The 20,336-nt window shown below is 50.6% G+C and overlaps 1 protein-coding gene across 2 annotated transcripts; it reads left to right on the forward strand.

Annotated features, from left to right (window-relative positions):
* The first annotated feature begins 937 nt into the window (after positions 1-937).
* TM9SF4 (transmembrane 9 superfamily member 4) lies at positions 938-19,557 on the forward strand. Of its 2 annotated transcripts, XM_050907330.1 has the most exons (19): positions 938-1,027; positions 2,752-2,754; positions 7,387-7,500; positions 9,236-9,335; positions 9,744-9,912; positions 9,993-10,122; positions 11,157-11,280; positions 12,120-12,238; positions 12,379-12,490; positions 12,977-13,047; positions 13,485-13,617; positions 14,174-14,255; positions 14,364-14,439; positions 14,793-14,876; positions 15,078-15,253; positions 15,609-15,672; positions 16,275-16,394; positions 16,877-16,966; positions 17,352-19,557. In XM_050907330.1, exons 1-19 carry the CDS (start codon positions 938-940, stop codon positions 17,499-17,501), a joined length of 2,007 nt encoding a protein of 668 aa, XP_050763287.1. In that variant the 3' UTR covers positions 17,502-19,557. The 2 variants fall into 2 exon arrangements, with proteins under 2 accessions (XP_050763287.1, XP_050763286.1); XM_050907329.1 differs by lacking the exon at positions 2,752-2,754.
* Positions 19,558-20,336: the final 779 nt, after the last annotated feature.

Raw genomic sequence — 20,336 nt, forward strand, 5'->3', positions numbered from 1 at the left:
GGGCAGCGCGTGCCGCAGGGTACGGACGGACATGGACGGGGCTTTACAAGGCCGGCCCTGGATGGATCGCCCCTCCAGCTTGCCTCAGGAGGAACTTCTCGAGCCACGGGCAGCCCCACGCCGGCCGCCGCCTGCCCCAGCCCCGGCCCAAGGAGCCCCTCTCCCTCTGCGGCAAAGCCCCGCTGCTCCGCTCGCAGGCGTGATTTAATGTCTACTGGGGCCTTTGCAGTATCAGCAACGAGCCCGGCATTCCTTACGCGCTCCTTTTTATGTTGTTGTTTATTTTTAGTATTTAATGATGGGCTATTTGGGGAAAAGGAGGAAGTAGTATTTTTTTAAGAGTGCCCTGTACCTCTTACAGCAGGGAGCTTCTGGGCCTGTGATTATATTTTCCTCGTACAAAGAGGCAAACACCGTTGCTCGTATGCTTTTATATCAGCTTGGAAGCTTCTTTTTGTAATCAATAAAGTATTTATAAACCTCTCGTCTTTTGGCCTTTCCTCACGTTCCCCAGCACGGGTGGGGAGGGGGAGGCGGATGGGGCGAGGCTGGGGGCCCCCAGCGCCCCTCGGGGCAGGCCCGGGGGCGTCGGACCGGAGGGACCGGGCCGGGCCGGGCCGTTCCGGGCCTCCCGGCCCCGCCGCCTCAGCGCCCGCACCGAACATGGCACCCACGGCGTCGCGCCCACCCTCCGCGCGAAGGCCGCTTGCCCTCAGCAAAGATGGCGGCGCTGGCCGCCCCCTCCCCGGCCGGCTCCGCAGGACCGGAGACCCGCTGGGCACCGGAACGGCGGCCCCGATCCGCCCCGCCCGGCAGTCAGGCTGGCTGGGCTGGCTGGGCTGGGCTCGGCCCAGCCCCGGCACCGCCTGCACCGGCAGCACGGAGTTCCGCCGTCCGGCCCAGCCCCGAGCCCCGGCCCGCCGAGGCCGCTGTCGCCATGGCGATAAGCCCCGCAGCCAACCGTGCGCCGCTTCCGCTGACGTCCGCCCCGACACGTGGATCCAAGATGGCGGCGTCGGCGGCGATGGTGAGTGCGGCGGCCTGAGCGGCCGGCGGGGCCCGGCCCGGTCCCGGTGCGGCCCCGCGTCCCGCCCCTGCCCCCCCCCCCCGCCTCCTCCTCGGCCTCGGTCGGGCCCGGCCGGCGCGGGCAGGCGGCGCGGCCCGGGGGCGGCCCCGGTGCGGGGCGCTGTGAGAGGGGGGCTCCGGGTCGGGCCTGCACCGCGCTGGGAGGGACGCGGCGCCCAGCCCGCAGCCCCGGCGGCCCCCGCGCCTCCCCTCGCCCCGTCCCCGCGGGCTGCGCCGGCCCCTGGCCGGGGAAGTCTCCCCGGTTCTGCCTGGGGCCTTGTAGCCGTCCCGCGTTTCCCCGGGGGTGTCCCCGCGGCCCGGGCGGCGGCTGGCGGTGTCACCGGAGGAGGGCAGGGGCGAGTGAGGCGGGACAGAGCTCGGGCCGCCGCTGGGTGCCCGCGGGTCGGTGCCCCGCCAGCCCTGCGCTCCCTCGGCAGCAGAACGGGCTGCGTTTCCAGGATTCACGGCGCTGTCTGGGCAGGAGGGACGCGGGGCCGGGGGGCCGGGGGGGCAGGGGCACGGCCGCGGCGTGAGCGGAGACTTTGGGCGCTCTGGGTTGTCAGGAGCACCGGCCATCCTTTTTTTCCGCCGTGCAGTTCTCTCGAAGGGAAGCGTTGGCCTGAACCGGGTGCTTACGCCAAGTAAAGAGGCTGTTGCGTTGCGTGCGGTTTTCGCAGGTGTTTGGCAGTGATTGTCGGCTTGGGGTGCGAGCAGCCCCTCTACCTGCCCGCGTCTCGGCGCCTCTATTATTATTATTATTGAGTTATTCCCTGAATCCTTGGAGAGCTGAAGATGTTTCTGGTGGGAATTTGCTAAGGTAGGCGAGCATCAGTGCCACCTCACGGAGGAGAAAATGAGCTGCTGAGGCGTTAATTATCTGCCTGAAGTCTTGTAGTGGAAAAATGGATTTTCCTCCTTGCTTTCATAGAAGGATATTTCCTTGATAATGTGTTGTAAGAATAGCTGTATGAATAAATGATGTGTGCTGATACAAAGGTTGCTGTTGGCCAGGGTGGGGGATGTGAGGTGACTCATGTAGCATAAAGATTGGCAGAAACTGGAAGGGAGATTGGAAGAGCGGAGGTTTTCATTTATTTCGCTTTAAGCATCTTCATACTCTGCTGGCTTTCTCCCAGGCAGGGAGGAGGGAGTGTCTGAGCTGGCTTTGAGAGCTGAAGATGGTCCTACTGGGAATTTCCTTGTAGCCTTCTCTTTTATGAAAGGCAGAGAAGACTGCTAACAGCTCTCCTGGTGTCAAAGGAGCTCTCTGAAATCAATGTGAATGCCGCACTTGTCTCCTTTCGAAAGGCTTTCAGTGACTCCTCCGACTGCAAGGGTGAGCTGGGCAGAGATGCAATAAAGATGAGCTTGTCCCAGCGGTTGTCAGGAACATCTAACGAGGCAGCCCGCGAAAAAGGGGGGCAAGTGTCAGGCTGGCTCCTTGGAGGGGATGAAGAGCAGGTGCCGTTAGCACTGTGCGTGTGCTGTTAACGTGCCTGAGGGCAGAATAAACGTTACATGTGGGAGAGAGCTTCACTTTGCTCTGTTACATGGGGATTTTTTTTCCTCCCACGAAGTAGTGGGTTATATCTTTCTTCCCTTTCTGTCACCGTATTAAAAAGTTTCGGTAAGTGGAACAGGATATCGGAGCTTTGTGAACCTGGCTGGACAAATGGCTCTGCATAGGTTGTGTTTTCCCTGTTTTTCTTTGAAACTGTCTTTGAAAGTTAAAAGCTCTTGATTACGGCTGTTTGATGTCCCTCTTGTCCTTCTCTGCGGAAGAGAAATGGGACGATGTCCATCGTCTCATTCATATGATATCCATCGTTGTCGCTTCCTACTTCCTTTTCCTCCCTTTGAGCAAATACTATATTGTGTTCTTAAGTTCACATGTGGATTATGAAACTGTAGGACCTAAACCAGCCCTGATACAGTACCAGCCCTATTAAAATGCTTGCAGAATGCTTGAAATTGCTGCTGCTCGAAGGTTTCGTCAAGTTGTCAGTCTGTAGAAGACGCTTGCCAGTAACCTGGGCAGGGATGTCCTGGACGCAAATGGCCCGGCTGTGGGCCCTCTGGGTTACGTTAGAGCGTGTTGGCAGAGTGCCGCAGGGAAAAGCTTCTTGTCGGCTTCTGTTTCCCCCTTCCCTTAAATAAATGTTGGAGTTCAGACTCTGGCAGTGGTAGCTTCAGGGACCGCAAGCCGTAGGGAAGCACGCACGTGTGCATGGTAATGGCATAAATGCATGTTGTAGGGTCTCTTCACGGTTGGTCAGGCGGGGATTTAGCTAAACAATTCCTCGTGTTTTGTAAACCTTTTGTGAATTCACAGAGAATGGCAATATTGTTTAAGTCTCTGTAAATGAGATAAATCAGAGAAACTGCGTCCTGGAATTGTTTGCAAATACCAAGTCTAGTGATAATTATCCAGAAGTACCTTCTCGGAGAGGGTTTGTGCGCGAACTTCTGTTCTCGTTGCTGCGCACAGGACAAGAAATACTGTTAGAATGGCTGCAAGGAAGGTTTGAGTTAATTTATTCTTACAGCTAAGTGCTTCATTCTAAACTTAATTACAGGAATACATTTTCAAAATCTTTCAAGAGAGGTCCCGCAGACTTCAGGATAGTTGCTGTTGCCCTTAGAGGACGGGTGTGCCGAGTTAGGTGACGACAGGGAGAGCAGCTGACGCCGCTGCTCCGAGGGGTGGTTAGTGTCGCTGTGCTTGCAGCGGTGCTGGCAGCGTCCTGCCTGCGCCGTGCCAGGGGTTCCCGGGGTGACACTCTCTGCCTGGTCTCGTGCCGTGATTTCCCCAGGCTACCTTCTGTCGGTGTGAGAGAGAAATCTGTGTATGACTTCTGTCGGGGTCCTGTGTGCAAAAGGAATACAGTGACATTTGAAATAGGTTTTTCTTTTTTCTTTTTTTCTTTTTTGAGAGCTAGAGGTTTGCTTTCCTTCAGCAGGCTTTTTGCATGTGATAGATCACTTCAGTGTGAGTAGTGCTTCTCCCCAGGCACTGTGATTTGGGGGACAGGGGCAGGAGGGGTTGATTGTGCTTCTGCAGTTACTTCTCTCATTTAGGTCATATTCTCCTAAGAAAGGGTCTCTTGCAAGTGTGTGTCTGCATGTACGCATATAGTAAAGTAATAAGGTGCAGTCAATCTAAATTATTTTTGTCTACGTGCAGCTGGGTTTTTCTTGATCTGGAGTTGTGCATTTGTTGTGCTACTTGTTGCTTCGTTGTACGATTTCCTGGCACCTCAGATGCAAGACTGTCATCTGAGATTTTTTTTTTTTGTGCATGTGTTTTGAAATGTAAATAATTGGTAAAGGCCGCAAAGGCGGTGTCTCCTGTCTGCTCGAAGTCTGTGCCTCGCCAGGGCTCCGCGACTGAACTAAGGCAGAGCTCCATCCTGCAAGTTTTGACCTTGCATAGGAGATAATTTAGCTTGCAGGCATCTCCCAAATGAGATGATTGCCTGGCCAGGCCCATGAGTTATGCAGATGTTTTGGCATTTGTCCGTGTTGTCATTGCTAAGCTGCTGCCTTCATTTGGAGAAGAAGCAGCACATCTGTCAATATGAAAGCAAAGATCCTGATAAGAAGGGCCCCTGGCTTCAGCCTCCGCATGCTCTGCCGGGCGTGAGCTGCCGGGTTAGGAACCTGCACTGGGCATTTCCTTCAAGTTTCACTTCCAAAGCTCCCCCCACCTGTTGCATAGCCGTGTTCCCATTTCTTGCTACCAAATGTTTTTTCCTGGCAAGGCTTTCCATAGTCCCTGTCTTGTCTTTTCTGTTGCCTGGTACCGCCTGAGTCATCGTCATCTGTATGCAAAGAGCCTGCCAAAGGTGTCATCAAAAATTTCATCTTCTACGTGCTTGTGTGTCTCCTGAGCGCCTTCCAAAGTTCTGTCCTTATCGTGTCATCTTGCAAGCTCTTCAGGGCAAGGATGGCACCGGTGTGGTTTTGGTTTTTATTAAGTAATATTGTGCTGTGTATGTCACTTCAGTGACAAACGAAGCGAGGTAATTGCTACAGGTCACTGGCTGCTGTAGAGTGCAATGTAGGACAAGAGTGCTGTTTCCTTCCAGTGCTTCACCTGCCTGGGAGACCTTTTCCTACTCAGTTGGAGAGTCACAGAGCACTCTTTTACAAGATCGGAGAAGGCAAAATTTAGTGAAGCACAAGCCCCACATTGTTTCAAAGTAGATCAGTATTGAAGTCCAAGCAATTTTAAAAAGAGTGCTTCCCAGTTGCTTTCCAGATGAGGCTTTTTGCCTGCTCTAACTGCATTAAGCTGTGCTTAGAATAGTTCTGAAAATCTCCCTTGTAAGCAAAACAGATGTATCTGATAATTTAGTCCTAACACATTTTATGTAGGTGCCTAGCATTTGCATCTTAAATACATTTTAGATTTAAAAAAAAACCCCAATATTTATGACTTCTTTTTTTCATCCTGCTCAGTGCCAGTAATTCTGAATGTTCTATTGACCCTCGACGGTGTCTGGGCCAAACATACCTTCCTAGCCTCAGAATAAGGCAAAAGGAAGGTGAGGAAGAGGAAGGGGGCGTGGGGGCAATAAACACAGATTATCTTCCCCCCCCAACCTCCCCCCCCCCCCCCCCGACCTGATGAAGGATCCCCGTGGTAGAGCTGCTTTTTGTCCCTGCCTGGCTTGTGATTGTCAAGCTGTTGAACGTTTCCTCTGGCGTTGTGTGCGTGCTGACTGTGCTCCAGTGCCGCGCTGAGAAAGACGCTGTGGCTGTAGCAGCCTGCCCCTTCCAGCCAGGCGGAGCGGTGCTGCTGGCAGTGCCAGCGCCCTGGGGTCTGCGTCTGCGCCCAGAGCTCCTGCCCGCCGCTCTCTGGGTTCCGGATCCCGGCTCCCCTCCACCTTCCCCATGGATCACTGCTGACGGGGAGCCGCCGTGCCGGGGCTGGCCGTTTGGGACAGGCTCTGCGGGCAGCTGCTGGGAGCCTGCAGCTCGGCGTGCTTTCTCCTCTGCTGCCCGTGGTATCCGGCTTGTATCCGCAAGCCGGCCTCGCGTTTAATTCCCTTGCGGCCTGCCCAGACAGTGTTAACTGGTGGGAGGGTAGTGCTGAACCGGGGCCCGGCTGAGCCAGAGCAGGCACCAGGCTGGTGGTGGCTCATTTCAGTCCAAGCCCGTCTCGCTTGGTCAGTCTGTTTGCTCTGCCTTACCCTTCTATATTTGTCTCTCCACCCCTGATTGCAGAGCTCCTGTGTGTAGGTGGACAGGCAGTAGGTCACGGAGACTGACTCTGCCTGCCCTGCCGAGGACATGCAGGGGAAAGCAGCAACTGGGTTTATTATCACTGCATCGTTAGCTGAAGAGTTGTCCCAAACCAGGCTCTGGGTTTTGTGTGGTTTTCCAATGGTGCTGCACACGCAGGGAGTTGAGGAGGATGGGCTGAAACTAGTAATACGATGAGATTATACCAGAGTGGATATTCTAATCCAGCCAAGCTGCTGCTGTGTAATACTCTTTAAAGCTTGATTTTCGTTTCACAGCCTTCCTGCTCGTGCTGGAGCTGGGCTGGGTTACCCGAGGGAATGGCAGGGACTGAGGAAGCAGCAAAGTCCGTTAAAGGGTTTGCTGCCGCTGCTGGTGTACGGGGTCTGGTTTGTGCTTGAGCCCCCATGGACCTGATTGAACCTTCCAGCCTGACCCGTCTCCCTGCTCCCTGAAGAAGGGGTGAAAACTTTTTTGCTGTGTTATGGCTGTGTTGGGGCCGGAGGGTTGAGGAAAGAAGAGTGGAATAGGAGGGAGTGGTGATGTGACCATCCCTTTGGATGCAGTGAGCGGTTAGTTTGGTGTCAGACCTTACCCTACGCTAACTACTCCACCGCAGGTAGTGGCGCGTGAGCATCAGTCCGTAAGCGGCCACAGGGCAAATCCTGACAAGCAGAGCTGATAGAAGTCCAGTGCCAGGGCTATGGACCTCTTCTCTAGTAATCCATGGAGTTTTCTAACACAGGGGTGTTAGATGGGTGGGAGTAGGAAAGTCAGATGACAGCCTGCTAGCTGAAGCGCGTTACAGATAAGAAGTGTGTTTTTCTTCTGGTTGAGCAAAGCCAATGTTTTCCTAATTGCAGGTGAAGAGACAGAGACACACAGAGTGGAAAGTGACTTGATGAGAGTCACAAAACAAAGTTAAGAATAGCTTTTCTGAATTTAATTTGCGTTTCATCGCCTGACTGTACAGCCTTTCTAATGTCTGGGATGCACACTTCCAGTGTTGTTGCCCATCTCTAATGTTGTTCCCATGTTTCTGTTGTATTTTAATGTTTTTTCTCCTTTTTGCAGGAAAGGCTAAGATATATGCTGGTCTTGCTGTTGTTGCTGCATGGTACAGACTCTTTCTACGTACCCGGTGTGGCTCCTATCAACTTCCACCGCAATGATCCTGTAGAAATAAAGGTAGGGTGAACTTAGACGGAGCTGTTAGTCTGTTTGCTTTGGGTTTTCTTGTGTTTTGTTTTTTTCCTTCGTTATATCATAGCAGCTAAGTGGGACTAGAAAGTAAAATTTGGGGATCCTGTTACTAAAATTCGGGGGGCAGATGTTTTCTCTTTTTCACAACATTCGTTGTGCTGTGTGTGTAGGGTGTTGGGTATGAGCAGCCCTCAAGTGGTCGCTGTTGTCATCTTACCCTGCAGTTCCCAACGTGATTCTCTTTCTTGCTTCTGATACCTTCTACCAAATTCCTTCAGCAGTTGCACCAAAGTCCTCAAGATGTTGCTCTATTTGGGAAAAAAGCCCTCTTTCTCACTCTAGTTTTGAAGTGAATTTAATCAGAGATTTTTCTCCAGCATTATACTGACTCTCAAAGTGCTTACAGAGGGTGGGCCTTTAGGTGGTAGGTGAATGGTGGGATAAAGAAGTGGCTTGAATCAGACCTTTTCAATTTTCTCTTCTACCCAGTTTGCTCATGTTGTATCTTCAAGTCAAGTGAAATCCATGGTAAGCCCTTTCCAAGTGCAGGCATTTGTCCTTGAGCGTTGCAGATCTTACAACCCAGGCTTGCTGAGGAGCTGTTCCTCTGCAGTATTGCTGGTAGTGAATGATGGAACCACTTCACCCGTACAGGAGGAAGCCAGGCTTTGTTTCCAGACATCAGCAATTTATAGCCCATTTCATTTATTTTTCTAAAGCTGTGGCCTCTGTCTCAGCAAAATCCAGCACCCTTGGGGATGGTGAGGTTGGCTGCTCCCACGTTGAAGCACAGTGCAATTTTCTCTTTGGCCACAGGCTGCCAGACATAGGCTATTTTTAAGCAAATGAGACTTGCCTGTGGCTACAGCAAGCTTCCCAGAAGAAGGGGGCATTGGAATGGCTGTTCTCAAAGGGATTTCATGAGCCAAATGCTTCCTCAAGTGATAAGGCAAGTCAGCCTGTTTGCCAGCGCTCTTCCAATAAATGAGCTTGGCTGTGTTACAAAGCAGTTCTGTTTTTCAGAGCAACTGTGGCCTTGGCTATCGTGGTATGTCTCTGCACTTCCCTTGTGCCATGCGATTTGTGGGAACTCTCCAGAAATGTTTGGGTTTTGTCACGATCCGTTGTCTTCCCAATCTGATGGCTCTCTGGCTTTCCTTACAGAGATAAAAATTGCTGAACTCTTCGTCTCACTAGAGGCCAGACCTCTAGGTCCAGTGTGACACGAATTTTTTCTGAGGAAATAACTGCAATCTTGTATGAAATGTGACTCTTGAATCTCTTTTGAGCTCTTTGTTGTTTCTTAGGACTCCACTGAGCCATAAATTTGTGAAACCAATCCACCGTGCTTCTTTCTTCAAGTGTTTCTCTGTCTGTGAATGAATTGCTACTAAATCACAGTGTAGAGAATGTACAACTAGGAATTGTGCAAAAGGAAAGCAAGCTGGAGCTCTTCCAGGAACATCTGTCTCCTTATTTTATTTTTATTTTATTTTTATTTTATTTTTATTTTATTTTTATTTTATTTTTATTTTATTTTTATTTTATTTTTATTTTATTTTTATTTTATTTTTATTTTATTTTTATTTTATTTAACAGCTTCCAAAAGTGAGCTTTATGGGAGGTGTCTTGAAGTAAGCTTCAGCTTCTGGCTGATGCTGAGAGGATAGGAAACCATCTGAGTTCTTTCATGGGGATAATCCCTCCGTTCTTCCTCCAGGCTGTGAAGCTCACCAGCTCGCGAACCCAGCTACCATATGAGTACTACTCGTTGCCCTTCTGCCAGCCCACCAAGATAACATACAAGGCGGAGAATCTCGGTACGTATCTGTTGAACAGCATGTTCCCCAGCAGTGGCTGCCATTTATGAGCTGTGTGAGGGTATGTTTACAGGAGTAAAAGCAATTGCAAATGTCATCTCTAATAAACTGTGGTGAGCCTGATTCCTCTAATTTGTTCCACGCTGGCTCTTTGCAAACTAGAATGTCCGTATATTGGAAAGAGGAGACGCCTTTCCTGAAGCAGGGCATGTAACCTGCTTTGTAAGTAGTGCTTGATACTTCCAACAAAAAGCTAAACCATTCTTCAATCTTATCCTTGCGTCTGTGGTGACAAAGGAGACTTGCTGTCGTCGTTCCAGCTGTACAGTGCGCTGCCAGCCCAGCGGCGGGATCAGTGGCGAGAAGCCTGTCAGTCTTCAACCCTGCCCTTATTTTCCTGTTTTCCAGGTGAGGTTCTTCGGGGGGACCGAATTGTAAATACACCTTTCCAGGTTTCCATGAATGTGGAGAAGAAATGCGAAGTTCTGTGCAACTTTCCCAATAAGCCAGTCACTCTGACAGTGGAGCAGAGCAAGCTGATCGCCGAGCGGATCAGGGAAGATTACTACGTCCATCTGTGAGTCATCTCGAGCGTGGGTTTATGTCAGTGGGGATTCTGCGTTGTGGACAAATTTGATCTGAAATCTGTGTTTTCAGCATTGCTGATAACCTCCCTGTGGCAACACGGCTGGAGTTTTATTCCAATCGTGAGGAAGAGGAGAAGAAGAAGGAGAAGGATGTGCAGTTCGAGCACGGATACAGGCTCGGGTTTATGGACGGTAACAAGGTAAAGAATCCAGATGCTGTCTGAGGGGTGCCTGGAGGAGCTCTGGGTGTCTGTCAGAGGGCTTTAGAAGTCTGCCGGAGAGTATCAGGACTGGGAATGCAACCAAAAGCTTTTATAAAGAGTGGAAATATGAGAGAGAGGTCTCTTATTGGAAGAAGGGGGTGGGTGCTGGAGTACTGGTACGATAGCCAGGAGTCCTAGCTTTGACTCGCTGTATAGTGTTGGACAAACTCATGCGGTGGTTTCCCCTCGGCAGAACAAAGGCAATGTGCCCCAAAGGCTGGCTCATCTTTGGTGGTCTTGGAGCATCTTGTATTTAAAAAAAAAAAAAAAAAAGTCAAGTGTTTATTGCAGGAAAAGCTGCTTAAGTTTGCAGATGGAAACTTAGCATATGTATTTCTGCAGATATTTTCCATGATTGTGTGCCCTAAGATTAGCTGTTTGACTTAACAGACATGTCTATCATACTCACGTGTTCAGTTGCACATGCAGCTCTGATCGCTGGAGCCTAAGTTCTTCCGGGTGAATGAACCTGCTGTGCCAGCTTGGGGTTGCTGTACTTTGTTCACGTAATAGGTGATGCAAGAGCCTTCTGAAAGCGCAAGCTTAGGCCAGCTGTGGGCCCCCACGGGGTCTGGGTAACGTATGTCTGTCTGGTAGAAAAAGCAAGCAGGAAACTCGGGGTTGTAGCTACTGAGGTCTTTCCAACCTAAATTTGGTGATTCTGCTGCCACCGAATGCATGGTTGAGATGTGAGATATAATGCTATTTTCCAGGCCAGAAATAGACCGAAACATTGTCCCTGCTGCCTGGAGTGGTTGAGGTGTTACCTTTTCAACATCTCTGTTCTCTCCTCTTGTTCTTTTAGCATTGGAAAGCATTAGCCTGATCTTGCTCTGTAGCACAATGCGTCTGCGAACAGTTGGAGTCTTTAGTTTTCTTCACTGAAGCTGCTTTCTGCAGTTGTTGCTTCTAAACTTTGCCTGTTCCTCCCTTGGGGTGCTAACATTTTATTTAATGTCAATCTGTTTTAGTTCTACCTGCACAACCACCTCTCCTTCATCCTTTACTACCACAGAGAGGATGTGGAAGAGAACCAGGAGCCCACCTACAGGGTTGTGCGCTTTGAAGTGATTCCCCAAAGTATTAAACTAGAAGGTAAGAGACTCTTAGGGAGGGGAGCAAGGGAGAAGAATCTCTGGTAGGGCCAAGAGTTGAATGCCACTGATGTATCAGGGTGCCAGTTGTTGCTTCCGTTTTGGTCTGGGGGCACAGAAATAAGAGAGTCCAAATTATAAGAACAATAAACCCATTTGTTATTAAGGAAGTACTAGCAACAGAGAGAGATCCTTGAAATGCAATCCATGGAAAATGAATTCATATAAAAAGATCTGAGTCTGAGGTTTTGGGGTTGGGATTTTTTTGCACTGTGTCATCTAGCATGAAGTATGCATGGCATCCAGCTCTCCCCCAGTGGGACACTACCTGCTAGTCCAGAGCCCCACAGAATGTTTGGAACTGTTCTAGGGGAACTTTAGAAATAATGGTTAGGGGGAAAACACGCCTACCTCAGTGAGCCCAACATGAAACAGGTGTCTTGAAGGGAAGTTGCTCATCGTGTGTATCATCCCGTGCAACTCTCCTCTGGCAGCAGCAGGCTCTGCTGGAGAGGTCTCGTTTCTCAGCGGATCATGTGGAATAGAGGGTTTGTTTGTGGTCTAGATCCTTGGCTTCAGAGCCTCTGGCTTTTATCCTTCCAGTTAAGGAAAGCCCTATGCATAGCTTTCCTTAAAGTTTCTTAATGGTGCTCCACTTCTGATCGGAAGAACAGTTATGCAAACTGCAAAGCAGGTGAGAAAGGAACGAGCGCTTCCCCTGCGGTATTTGGAGTAATTGCAGCCCAGTGCCTGAAGGGTACCTGGGGCCAGGATGATCAGTGGGAGAGGTGGTGCCTGGAGGGAAGGGCTGACCTAGCTGTGACATGTTTTCCCTTACAGACTTGAAGGCTGATGAGAAGAGTATGTGCACCCTGCCTGAAGCTACGGGCTCTGCCCCTCAGGAAATAGATCCTTCTAAAGAGAACCAGTTGCTCTTCACCTACTCTGTCCACTGGGAGGTGAGGGAGTAATGGGAAGCTGGCTGGCAGGTCGCTACCCCTGGCTGGCTGGCAGCTGGTGCTCCAAGTGTCTGTCACAGAGGTGTTGTGGAAGACATTGGGAATGTGCTGGTATGAGAAGAACTTTCCTGTTCTTTCAGGAAAGTGACATTAAATGGGCTTCCCGCTGGGACACCTACCTGACCATGAGTGATGTGCAGATTCATTGGTTTTCTATCATTAACTCGGTCGTGGTCGTCTTTTTCCTTTCAGGTGAGTGAGATGGTGTGGGGTGAAGAAGGCTTTACCATTAATCTGCAGGGAACTTTCTTTAAGCCTCAGCTGCAGGTGGCTCGAGGAGGATGTGGCCATGTCTGAACCTGATCAGAAGGGGCAGGAAACGAGCATGAGCACATAAAACCTCCTGGTTCAGGCAGCACCCCGTGGGGTCAGACAGTTACCCACTTCTGCTCTCTGACTGGGGTAGTTGAGGGAGTAGAAGGTGGTTAACGCGCATCTTGCATGTCCATATTTAAGGAAAAAAAGCCACAGTGCCCTGTTCCTGCTGCAATACTGCCTTCCCCGCTCCCTGGGGTTTTGTTTGTGTGTTTGCTGAAGGCTGGGGGAGATGGCTAATGACTCAAGGGCTCCTCTCCTAGCCAGAACTGTGTGTTGGTGGGAGCCATGTAGTTGCACAGCATGAGAGCAGCACAGCCACGTAGGAGCCTCTGAGCTAAACTCAGTTTCTGCTTGTTTCAGGTATTCTCAGCATGATCATCATCCGGACTCTCCGGAAGGACATTGCCAACTACAACAAGGAAGATGACATTGTATGCGTTTGTTCTCGAGGCTGGGATCGGAGTGGGAGGGAAGCACAGATGAGGAGGGATCTAGTCTGAAGGCTTGGATGTATTGTCCCTTTCCTTGCCCTTGTTTTGCTTCGAGCCCTGAAGATGGGAGAGGCAGTTCTGTCGTGTGCTGTCATGACACCTTTGGCTCTCTGTGTACAACGGCAGATTACCGGTTCAGATGTCTTCAGACCTAAGTAATCACTGCAGACAGTTCTGTAAATGTGTGCCCTGGCACTGGCAGTTCAGGTCTTAACTGTTTTAAGCCCAAGAGGAAATAAGTTTCTTAAGTAGAGTGATAAAATTCTGTAGACAAAGTGGATAGAGGGAAATTAACCTCTTAGGCTGGCTGTGGTAGGACCTTAATTTCCACTGGCATATCATATCTAAATAACCTTCTTTTCCTGTTGTTGCTACAGGAAGATACTATGGAGGAATCTGGTTGGAAACTTGTGCATGGAGATGTCTTCAGGCCTCCGCAGTATCCTATGATCCTCAGCTCTCTCCTGGGTTCTGGAATTCAGCTCTTCTGTATGATCCTGATTGTCATCTGTAAGTGGCACATGTTGCACGGGGTGGCTGTAACGAGAAGAGGAGCGATGCTCGAGGGCGTTTGTAGCTCCCATTGACTTCAACCTATGCTCACCTGAGCTTGAGTGAGGTCGCATTAAGACTGCTTCGTGTTGCGGGGCTGATCAAGGCGATAGGCCTGTGCTCGGCATTTCTGAGTTTCTAGATAGCATTTCCCAGCTGAGGGCGTCTTTCTGTGTTTATATTTCCTGTTATCAGGATATGAGCCCGGGGTGATAGTGGGCTGAGAGACTTTTGCACGTGTGCGCCTTGCCTTCTGAGCCGCACCTGCTCAAATCTCTGGGGAAATTGAGGCTAAAGCATCGTCTGTAGCTTGAGATCAAAGCTGTGACTTCCTCTCTCTGGCCAGTGCTGGGGGCTGTGGATGCGTTATGCTTTGAAGGAAATGAGGTCTGTGCAGGAGGCAGGGATTCCAGGCAGCCGTGCTCTGCGTATGGGACAGGCCCCTGTTCTCCAGATGCTGGCTAGCACATGTACGTCAGAGCTGCTGTTCTTTGTCCTTTTTGTCCCTCCACAGTTGTTGCTATGCTGGGGATGCTGTCGCCTTCTAGCCGGGGTGCGTTGATGACTACTGCCTGCTTTCTCTTCATGTTCATGGGGTAAGTGTCCCCACTGCTTCCCACAGCAGCGCTGTCCTGCCTGCCCCTCCTCTCCCTCTCCCCAACAATGAAAGCTAATTTTCTTTCTCTTGGCTTGTTTCTGTCCAGGGTTTTTGGTGGATTCTTTGCTGGCCGCTTATACCGGACGCTGAAAGGACATCGATGGAAGAAGGGAGCCTTTTGTGTGAGTCTTGTGGTGTTCTGTGCTGTTTATCCGGGTTTGCTGATGGCAAGATATGTGGATAAGCTGCATGCATATTTGTGGATCGCTGGACACAGCCTGGCTGTTACTGCAGAGATTTGGTGTGGATTGAGTCCTCGTAGCTTTACATGAAAGGGCGAACACCAGAGGCACGTACTATAGTAAAGCAAGAGGATTGTCTGCGATCCTCCCCGCAGCCCATCCGCTGTGTATTAGTGCTGCAGCGAAAGGGAGGCTTCCTCCTCGCGTGCCTTGTCCCAGCAATGGGCACGTTCAAGAGACGCATCTGGCTGATTACTCACGTGTTTTCTCTTAACCTGTGGTTGCCCTTGCAGACAGCTACCCTGTATCCGGGCGTCGTGTTTGGGATCTGCTTCGTCCTGAACTGTTTCATCTGGGGGAAACACTCCTCTGGAGCGGTAGGTACCACCTTCATCCTGGAGCCTGCTGGGTGGGAGGAGGGTGACTGGGCTGTCGGGGACCCGCTGAGTTTCACAGTGTCGTTCTAAACGTGGGTGTCCGTGCAGTGCTTGACTGGAGAGTTGGTCTGGCCGGTGACTTCAGTCTCCAGGGCAGATGAGCTGTCGGCCTCGCTTTTGTGACTCTTGGTGTGATTCCAGGTGCCTTTCCCTACCATGGTGGCCTTGCTCTGCATGTGGTTTGGGATCTCCTTGCCCTTGGTCTACCTGGGTTACTACTTCGGATTTCGCAAACAGCCGTATGACAATCCTGTACGGACAAATCAGATTCCCAGGCAGATCCCGGAGCAGAGGTGGTATATGAATAAATTTGTTGGGTGAGTGACGAGTGTCTAGGAAATATGGTGAGTTTAGCCCCCTCCCCTCGGTCTCCTTGGGTTGCTGAACGTCACCTTCTGCTGGTCTCTGGACACAGACAGACGGCAGATGTGTTTCCTTGAGTAATGCGATATCAGAGACAGTCTTGACAATTTTGATGTGGTATGGCTGGTGCTTATACAAGTGCTACGTGCTCAACAGTGGGAGCAGCTGTGCCATTTACTGTGTGAAATTTATTCTAGTAATCTGGAGCTGTAGAGCTTTTGCTAGGAGCGCTCTGTGTGGTTACAGGGGACTTTTAATGGCCAGACAGTTTTATTGTGCTGCTGCTGATTTTTCTTTCTCGCTCTGTAGGATTCTCATGGCTGGTATTCTGCCTTTTGGAGCTATGTTCATTGAACTGTTCTTCATTTTCAGCGTAAGCATTTAACTCACTTTGCTCCTGAATAGGATTCCTCTCGTGCCAAAGCTTGTGAAAGGGCGGGGCTTCCACTGGAGCGGTGTCCTATTCCTGTACTTACTGGAGGTGCTGGCAGGTTCCCTCCAGGCCGTTCGGTATTGTTTCCAGAGAGAGCTGGGCTGTGGATCTCTTCAGACTGTCCTCTTGCTGAAGACACCTGGAGATGTCTATGGGACGCTCCTTGGTGATTTGAAGGATGGTGGTAAAGAGGAAAGCTTACTGTAACGTTATGTCAGGGAGGGGTCCTGGTCTAAGACGTTCACTGAGCCGTTCCAGCTGCTGCCCATTTTTCATCTTCTATGGACGGGGAGGAATTTGCTGTTCCATTGCTAGGGAGATGGAGGGGAATGAACAAGGTACCTCAGCGCTGTCTTTGGGCACCCTTTTGCAACCTGATTCCTCTGAAGTAACGTTGTGAAATGCATTAGATGTGCAGTTTCATCTATGTGAGGCTGAGGGGCTCCTCGTTTTTCCTTGGGTTAGCTGCTAGAAGTTAGTCTCAAGTTCGCTGATTGATCACAGTAGCATGGAAATAAATTTCTGCTGTGTCTTTGTTTCAGGCAATCTGGGAGAACCAGTTCTATTACCTTTTCGGCTTTCTCTTCCTGGTGTTTATAATCCTGGTGGTATCGTGCTCCCAAATCAGCATTGTCATGGTGTACTTCCAGCTTTGTGCTGAGGTGAGATTTCTGCGTTTGTAGTTTTGGTAGCTCAGGGTACTTGCTCCTGGAAAAGCACAGGTCACGTTATTGCTGCTGCTCAGCAGAAATCTAGTGTGGCCCAGCTTCACGAGTGTGATTTCCTCTTAACCATCATTTCATACCAGAAATTACGCTGGGAGCAGGGTATTTTGAGCTGACATCTCTTCCCAAAGAAACTATTTCATTCCATCCACATACAAAATGAAATGCGGGGCCAGAGGTGAGCCGTGTTCTTCGGCAGCAGGTGCTGTGATACTGACCTGGCTTTGCTCCACTGTCAGCTTTTCATCCTCTTTGTTTGGAAGCAATTCTGTGACAAAATAGTTCCCCAGCCCCAAACTGTGGTTGTCCTTTGAAGGAAAATGGGTGGTGTTCTCCCTGTCCCAGAAAGGTGACAGCTCCCAAGACAGCGACACAGGAAAGGGAAGCCTGTGGGATAATGAGGCTTTTTACCCCGTCAGGATTACCGCTGGTGGTGGAGGACCTTCTTGGTGTCTGGAGGATCTGCCTTCTACGTGCTGATCTATGCCATCTTCTACTTTGTGAACAAGGTATTGTTATTCCTCCTGTATGAAAGTGCCGCCTTTCTAGAGGAGATTGTTGGATTTGGGAAGGGGAACGGTGGGACTGCCTAGTCCTAGTCTGTCCCCATGCCAGCCCAAGGCAGCTCACCAGCCAACGGTGCTAACAGTCTTTCCAGAGGGGAGAGAAGGCTGTAAGTGCCCGTGGCCCCTGCCCGCATTACCTGTGTGGAGTGGCGTTCCCTGACCCCACCTCGGAGCAGATCTCTCTTCAGCGGGACAAAAATGAATCGAGTGGAGGGTTTCCTCCCTCTGTCACATGTTGCCTTGTAGAGGGCACTGGCTGGTTTGGGGAGCTAACTCTTGTCACCTCTGTACTTGATTTTGCTTGTTTTTTCCTCTTCTTCTGTTTTAGCTGGATATTGTTGAGTTCATTCCCTCCTTACTATACTTCGGCTACACCGCCCTTATGGTCTTGTCCTTCTGGCTCCTCACTGGCACCATTGGCTTCTATGCAGCCTACATGTTTGTCCGGAAGATCTATGCCGCAGTGAAAATAGACTGAAGATGCAGAGACCCAGCAGAAAGTAGACACCTCTGAATGCGTGTCGTCCTGGGAGTGAAGGGGACATCTTCTCCCAACTCTTTTAAGGAAACAAAATCCAGCGGGAGACAAGAGAAATAAATAACTCCTCGTTTTGGAATGTAACTTTGGCACAGTGTACATGGATTCTGGGCTACTTCTGGGGGGAAGAGGGGTCTGTAGATACCTTACATTTTAACTTTATCCTGTTCCATATTTGAGGGAGTTTTTTTAGCACAGAAATATCCCTCTGTATAAGTAAACCCCCTTTTTGCTAATTCATCCTTTTTTTTTTTTTTATGTTGATGACAAACGGATTTGAGACAGCAGTGGAAACACTTGTGAAAACGTTTTCTTCCAGCCCCTAGGGTGCTCTAGGATTCAGGGAGACTCTTCAGACAAATATCAGACTGGGTTTCTTTCCTGCCTTCATGTCTGCACAGAAGAGGGAGCTTGACTACGGCAAAATAAAAGGAGCCTAAAGGCTCACCCAGCTTGAGTCTGGCGTGCTCTGACTGCAGAAGTCCTGGTGTCGGCTTGTTTACAATTGGATGGAGGTGCCGTTCGGAGCCTGGGAAGTGCAATTTCACCCTGAGAGAGCTTGAGAACTGCAACCCTCGGCATCGCTTCTCCCTCCCTCCGGCGTTGGACAGCATGGGCCGCTTCGGATGCCTCCTCTGGAAGGGCTGAGGGAGGGTGGGATTTCCTCTCTTTCGGAAGGTGCAGCCAGCTGCAGCGGGACGTAACGTTCTGGTGGAAGCGACGCGATTGTGCTGGTGCTAGAATACAGGACTGGAAGGATGCGCGAGGTAACTACGAGGGTTTGTTCTGTCGATAGCTGTGCTCCAGCCGCGTGAGGAAACGGGGCAGGCTTCCTTCCCGGGAACCCCGCCGGGATTGCGCAGAGCCCTGCGGAGAGAAGGCTGCGACGCCGCTGCTTTAGTGCCAAGCAATCTGATGCAGTATTGGGCCTGAGCTGCCGCGAGGTGCGTGCAGGCCGTGCAGAAGGGGCTGGGGACAGAGGGAGCGGCCCCGAGGAGTTCTCCCGTTGCCAGGCGCGGGCTGTCTCGCTGCCTGCCCTGTGCTCCAGCTGCTCTTGCTGCTCTCTTCTGCTCCTCTTAGATTCTCTACCTCCAGGGAACAGAAAAAGTGTATGCCCCATAGCTGTATTTTGTTCTTCTCCACAAAATGGTCCATGCCCTCCCGGATAGCCGATGTGGGCTCTTCTGTAGCGGGCTCCTCTTTTTCCGTGGCTTGATGCTTCCCATGGGAAGCTCTTTTTAAAAGAGGTTAAAGTTTGTTGTTTTTTTTTTTTTTTTTTTGGTCACTTAAATGCTATTTACCAGTAAAAAGGTTCCACATTACAGTGGAGGCTCCCTCCATCCCCAGCCTGGCTGGATTCAGTCAGGGCTACAGGGGAGAGGTTTTTTAGTGAGAGCTAGGAAAATTTTGCTTTTGTTTCTTGCTGTAGTAAGCAGTAAGGTCTCCAAATGACCAGCTGCCCCAGGTGACACCGTTCCAACCCAGAACTGTCCAAAGCCCTCCCTGTAACCAGCACTGATGTGCACCCTTGAGGGGTTTGGGGCTTTTTTTTTAACCCCAATTGCCATAAGTTTCCACCAGGTCCACGCAAGGACCCGTGTCTCTTACCGACGGCCTTGCCCCCCTGCGGGGAGCTGGCTTCCCAGGCGGCTTGACTCCTCGGCACGGAGTCTTCCCAGCCTTGCCTAATAGCTTCTTCGGCCGCCCGTCATGCCAAAGTCTGATCAGCCAGGAATCAAGGATGGAAAAAGGGAGCAGGGGGTGTACGAGCCAGTTGTGCTGTGGAGTCCTGCGTCAGTTCTGATTTGAGATCCCTCTCCAAGATTTTGGTTGATTTTTTTTTTCTTTTATTTTCTGCCCCTGCCCCAGTGGAGAGGCTCAGCCAGGATTGATTTCTCTCCCTTCCCCAAAGTGTTTTCTCTGTATTCTTTGTAATTTTTAATTAATGTATGTATTCTTTGTGTCCTATTGTAAATAAATCTGCCGTTGTCCTGTTGTCCTGCTCTCCTGGGTTCTCCTAAGCCACCTCTTGGGATTTTCTTTTCCTAACACTTAGCCTGTTTGACACGTGCATGGTCTTTGACGTGTGGCTTCAGTCAGAAGCAGAGCTTGGAGTACACTGCAGTTTTCTTTGTAATATTTTTCTCCTGGTAAACTTGGCTGAGCAGTAAGTTTCTCCCAATGTGGCACATCCTCTATACTGCCCTATATTGTAATTAAAACGCCACCGATCAAGGCATTTGGATCCGTTTCTCGCTGCACTGCTCTCGTGTGCTGCATGGTAAGCCCACTTAACTCGTCTCTCGTGTGCGAAATACGTTGTCTGACTTGTGTAGCGCTAATGGATGGAGCCGCAGGACTGTCGGATGGCTGACGGGCTGGGAGTGCTGGGCAAATACGCGGTGCTTTAGAGCAACAGAGATGAGAGTACAATTAAGAAGGGAGCTGCCATTTCCTTCCTCCGAGTAGGATTTTGGAGCTGTGTTGGTGCTGTGGAAGCCGGACCTTCATCGTTGGCTTCCAGCTCGGTGTCTTTCCCAGTGCTTGTGTATTTCTGGTGAGGGGCGCGTGTGGCAGGAGAGCGGCCAGCGTCCGTGAAAGATGCTGACTGAGGGAGGGACAGTGAATTCACTTCTCTTGTGGTGGTTCGCCCAGCAGAGCAATGGATGTGCGCAGCCGTGGCTGGTAACGGATTACGGGGCTGCCAGCATGAGGGGCTGCTGAACGTCTGTGACCCTGATCAGCTGCCGAGACCCGAGCAGGCAAATACAAATA

This window comes from Gymnogyps californianus, chromosome 17 (assembly GCF_018139145.2).
Source record: "Gymnogyps californianus isolate 813 chromosome 17, ASM1813914v2, whole genome shotgun sequence".
In the NCBI taxonomy this organism is placed as follows: Eukaryota; Metazoa; Chordata; class Aves; order Accipitriformes; family Cathartidae; genus Gymnogyps; species Gymnogyps californianus.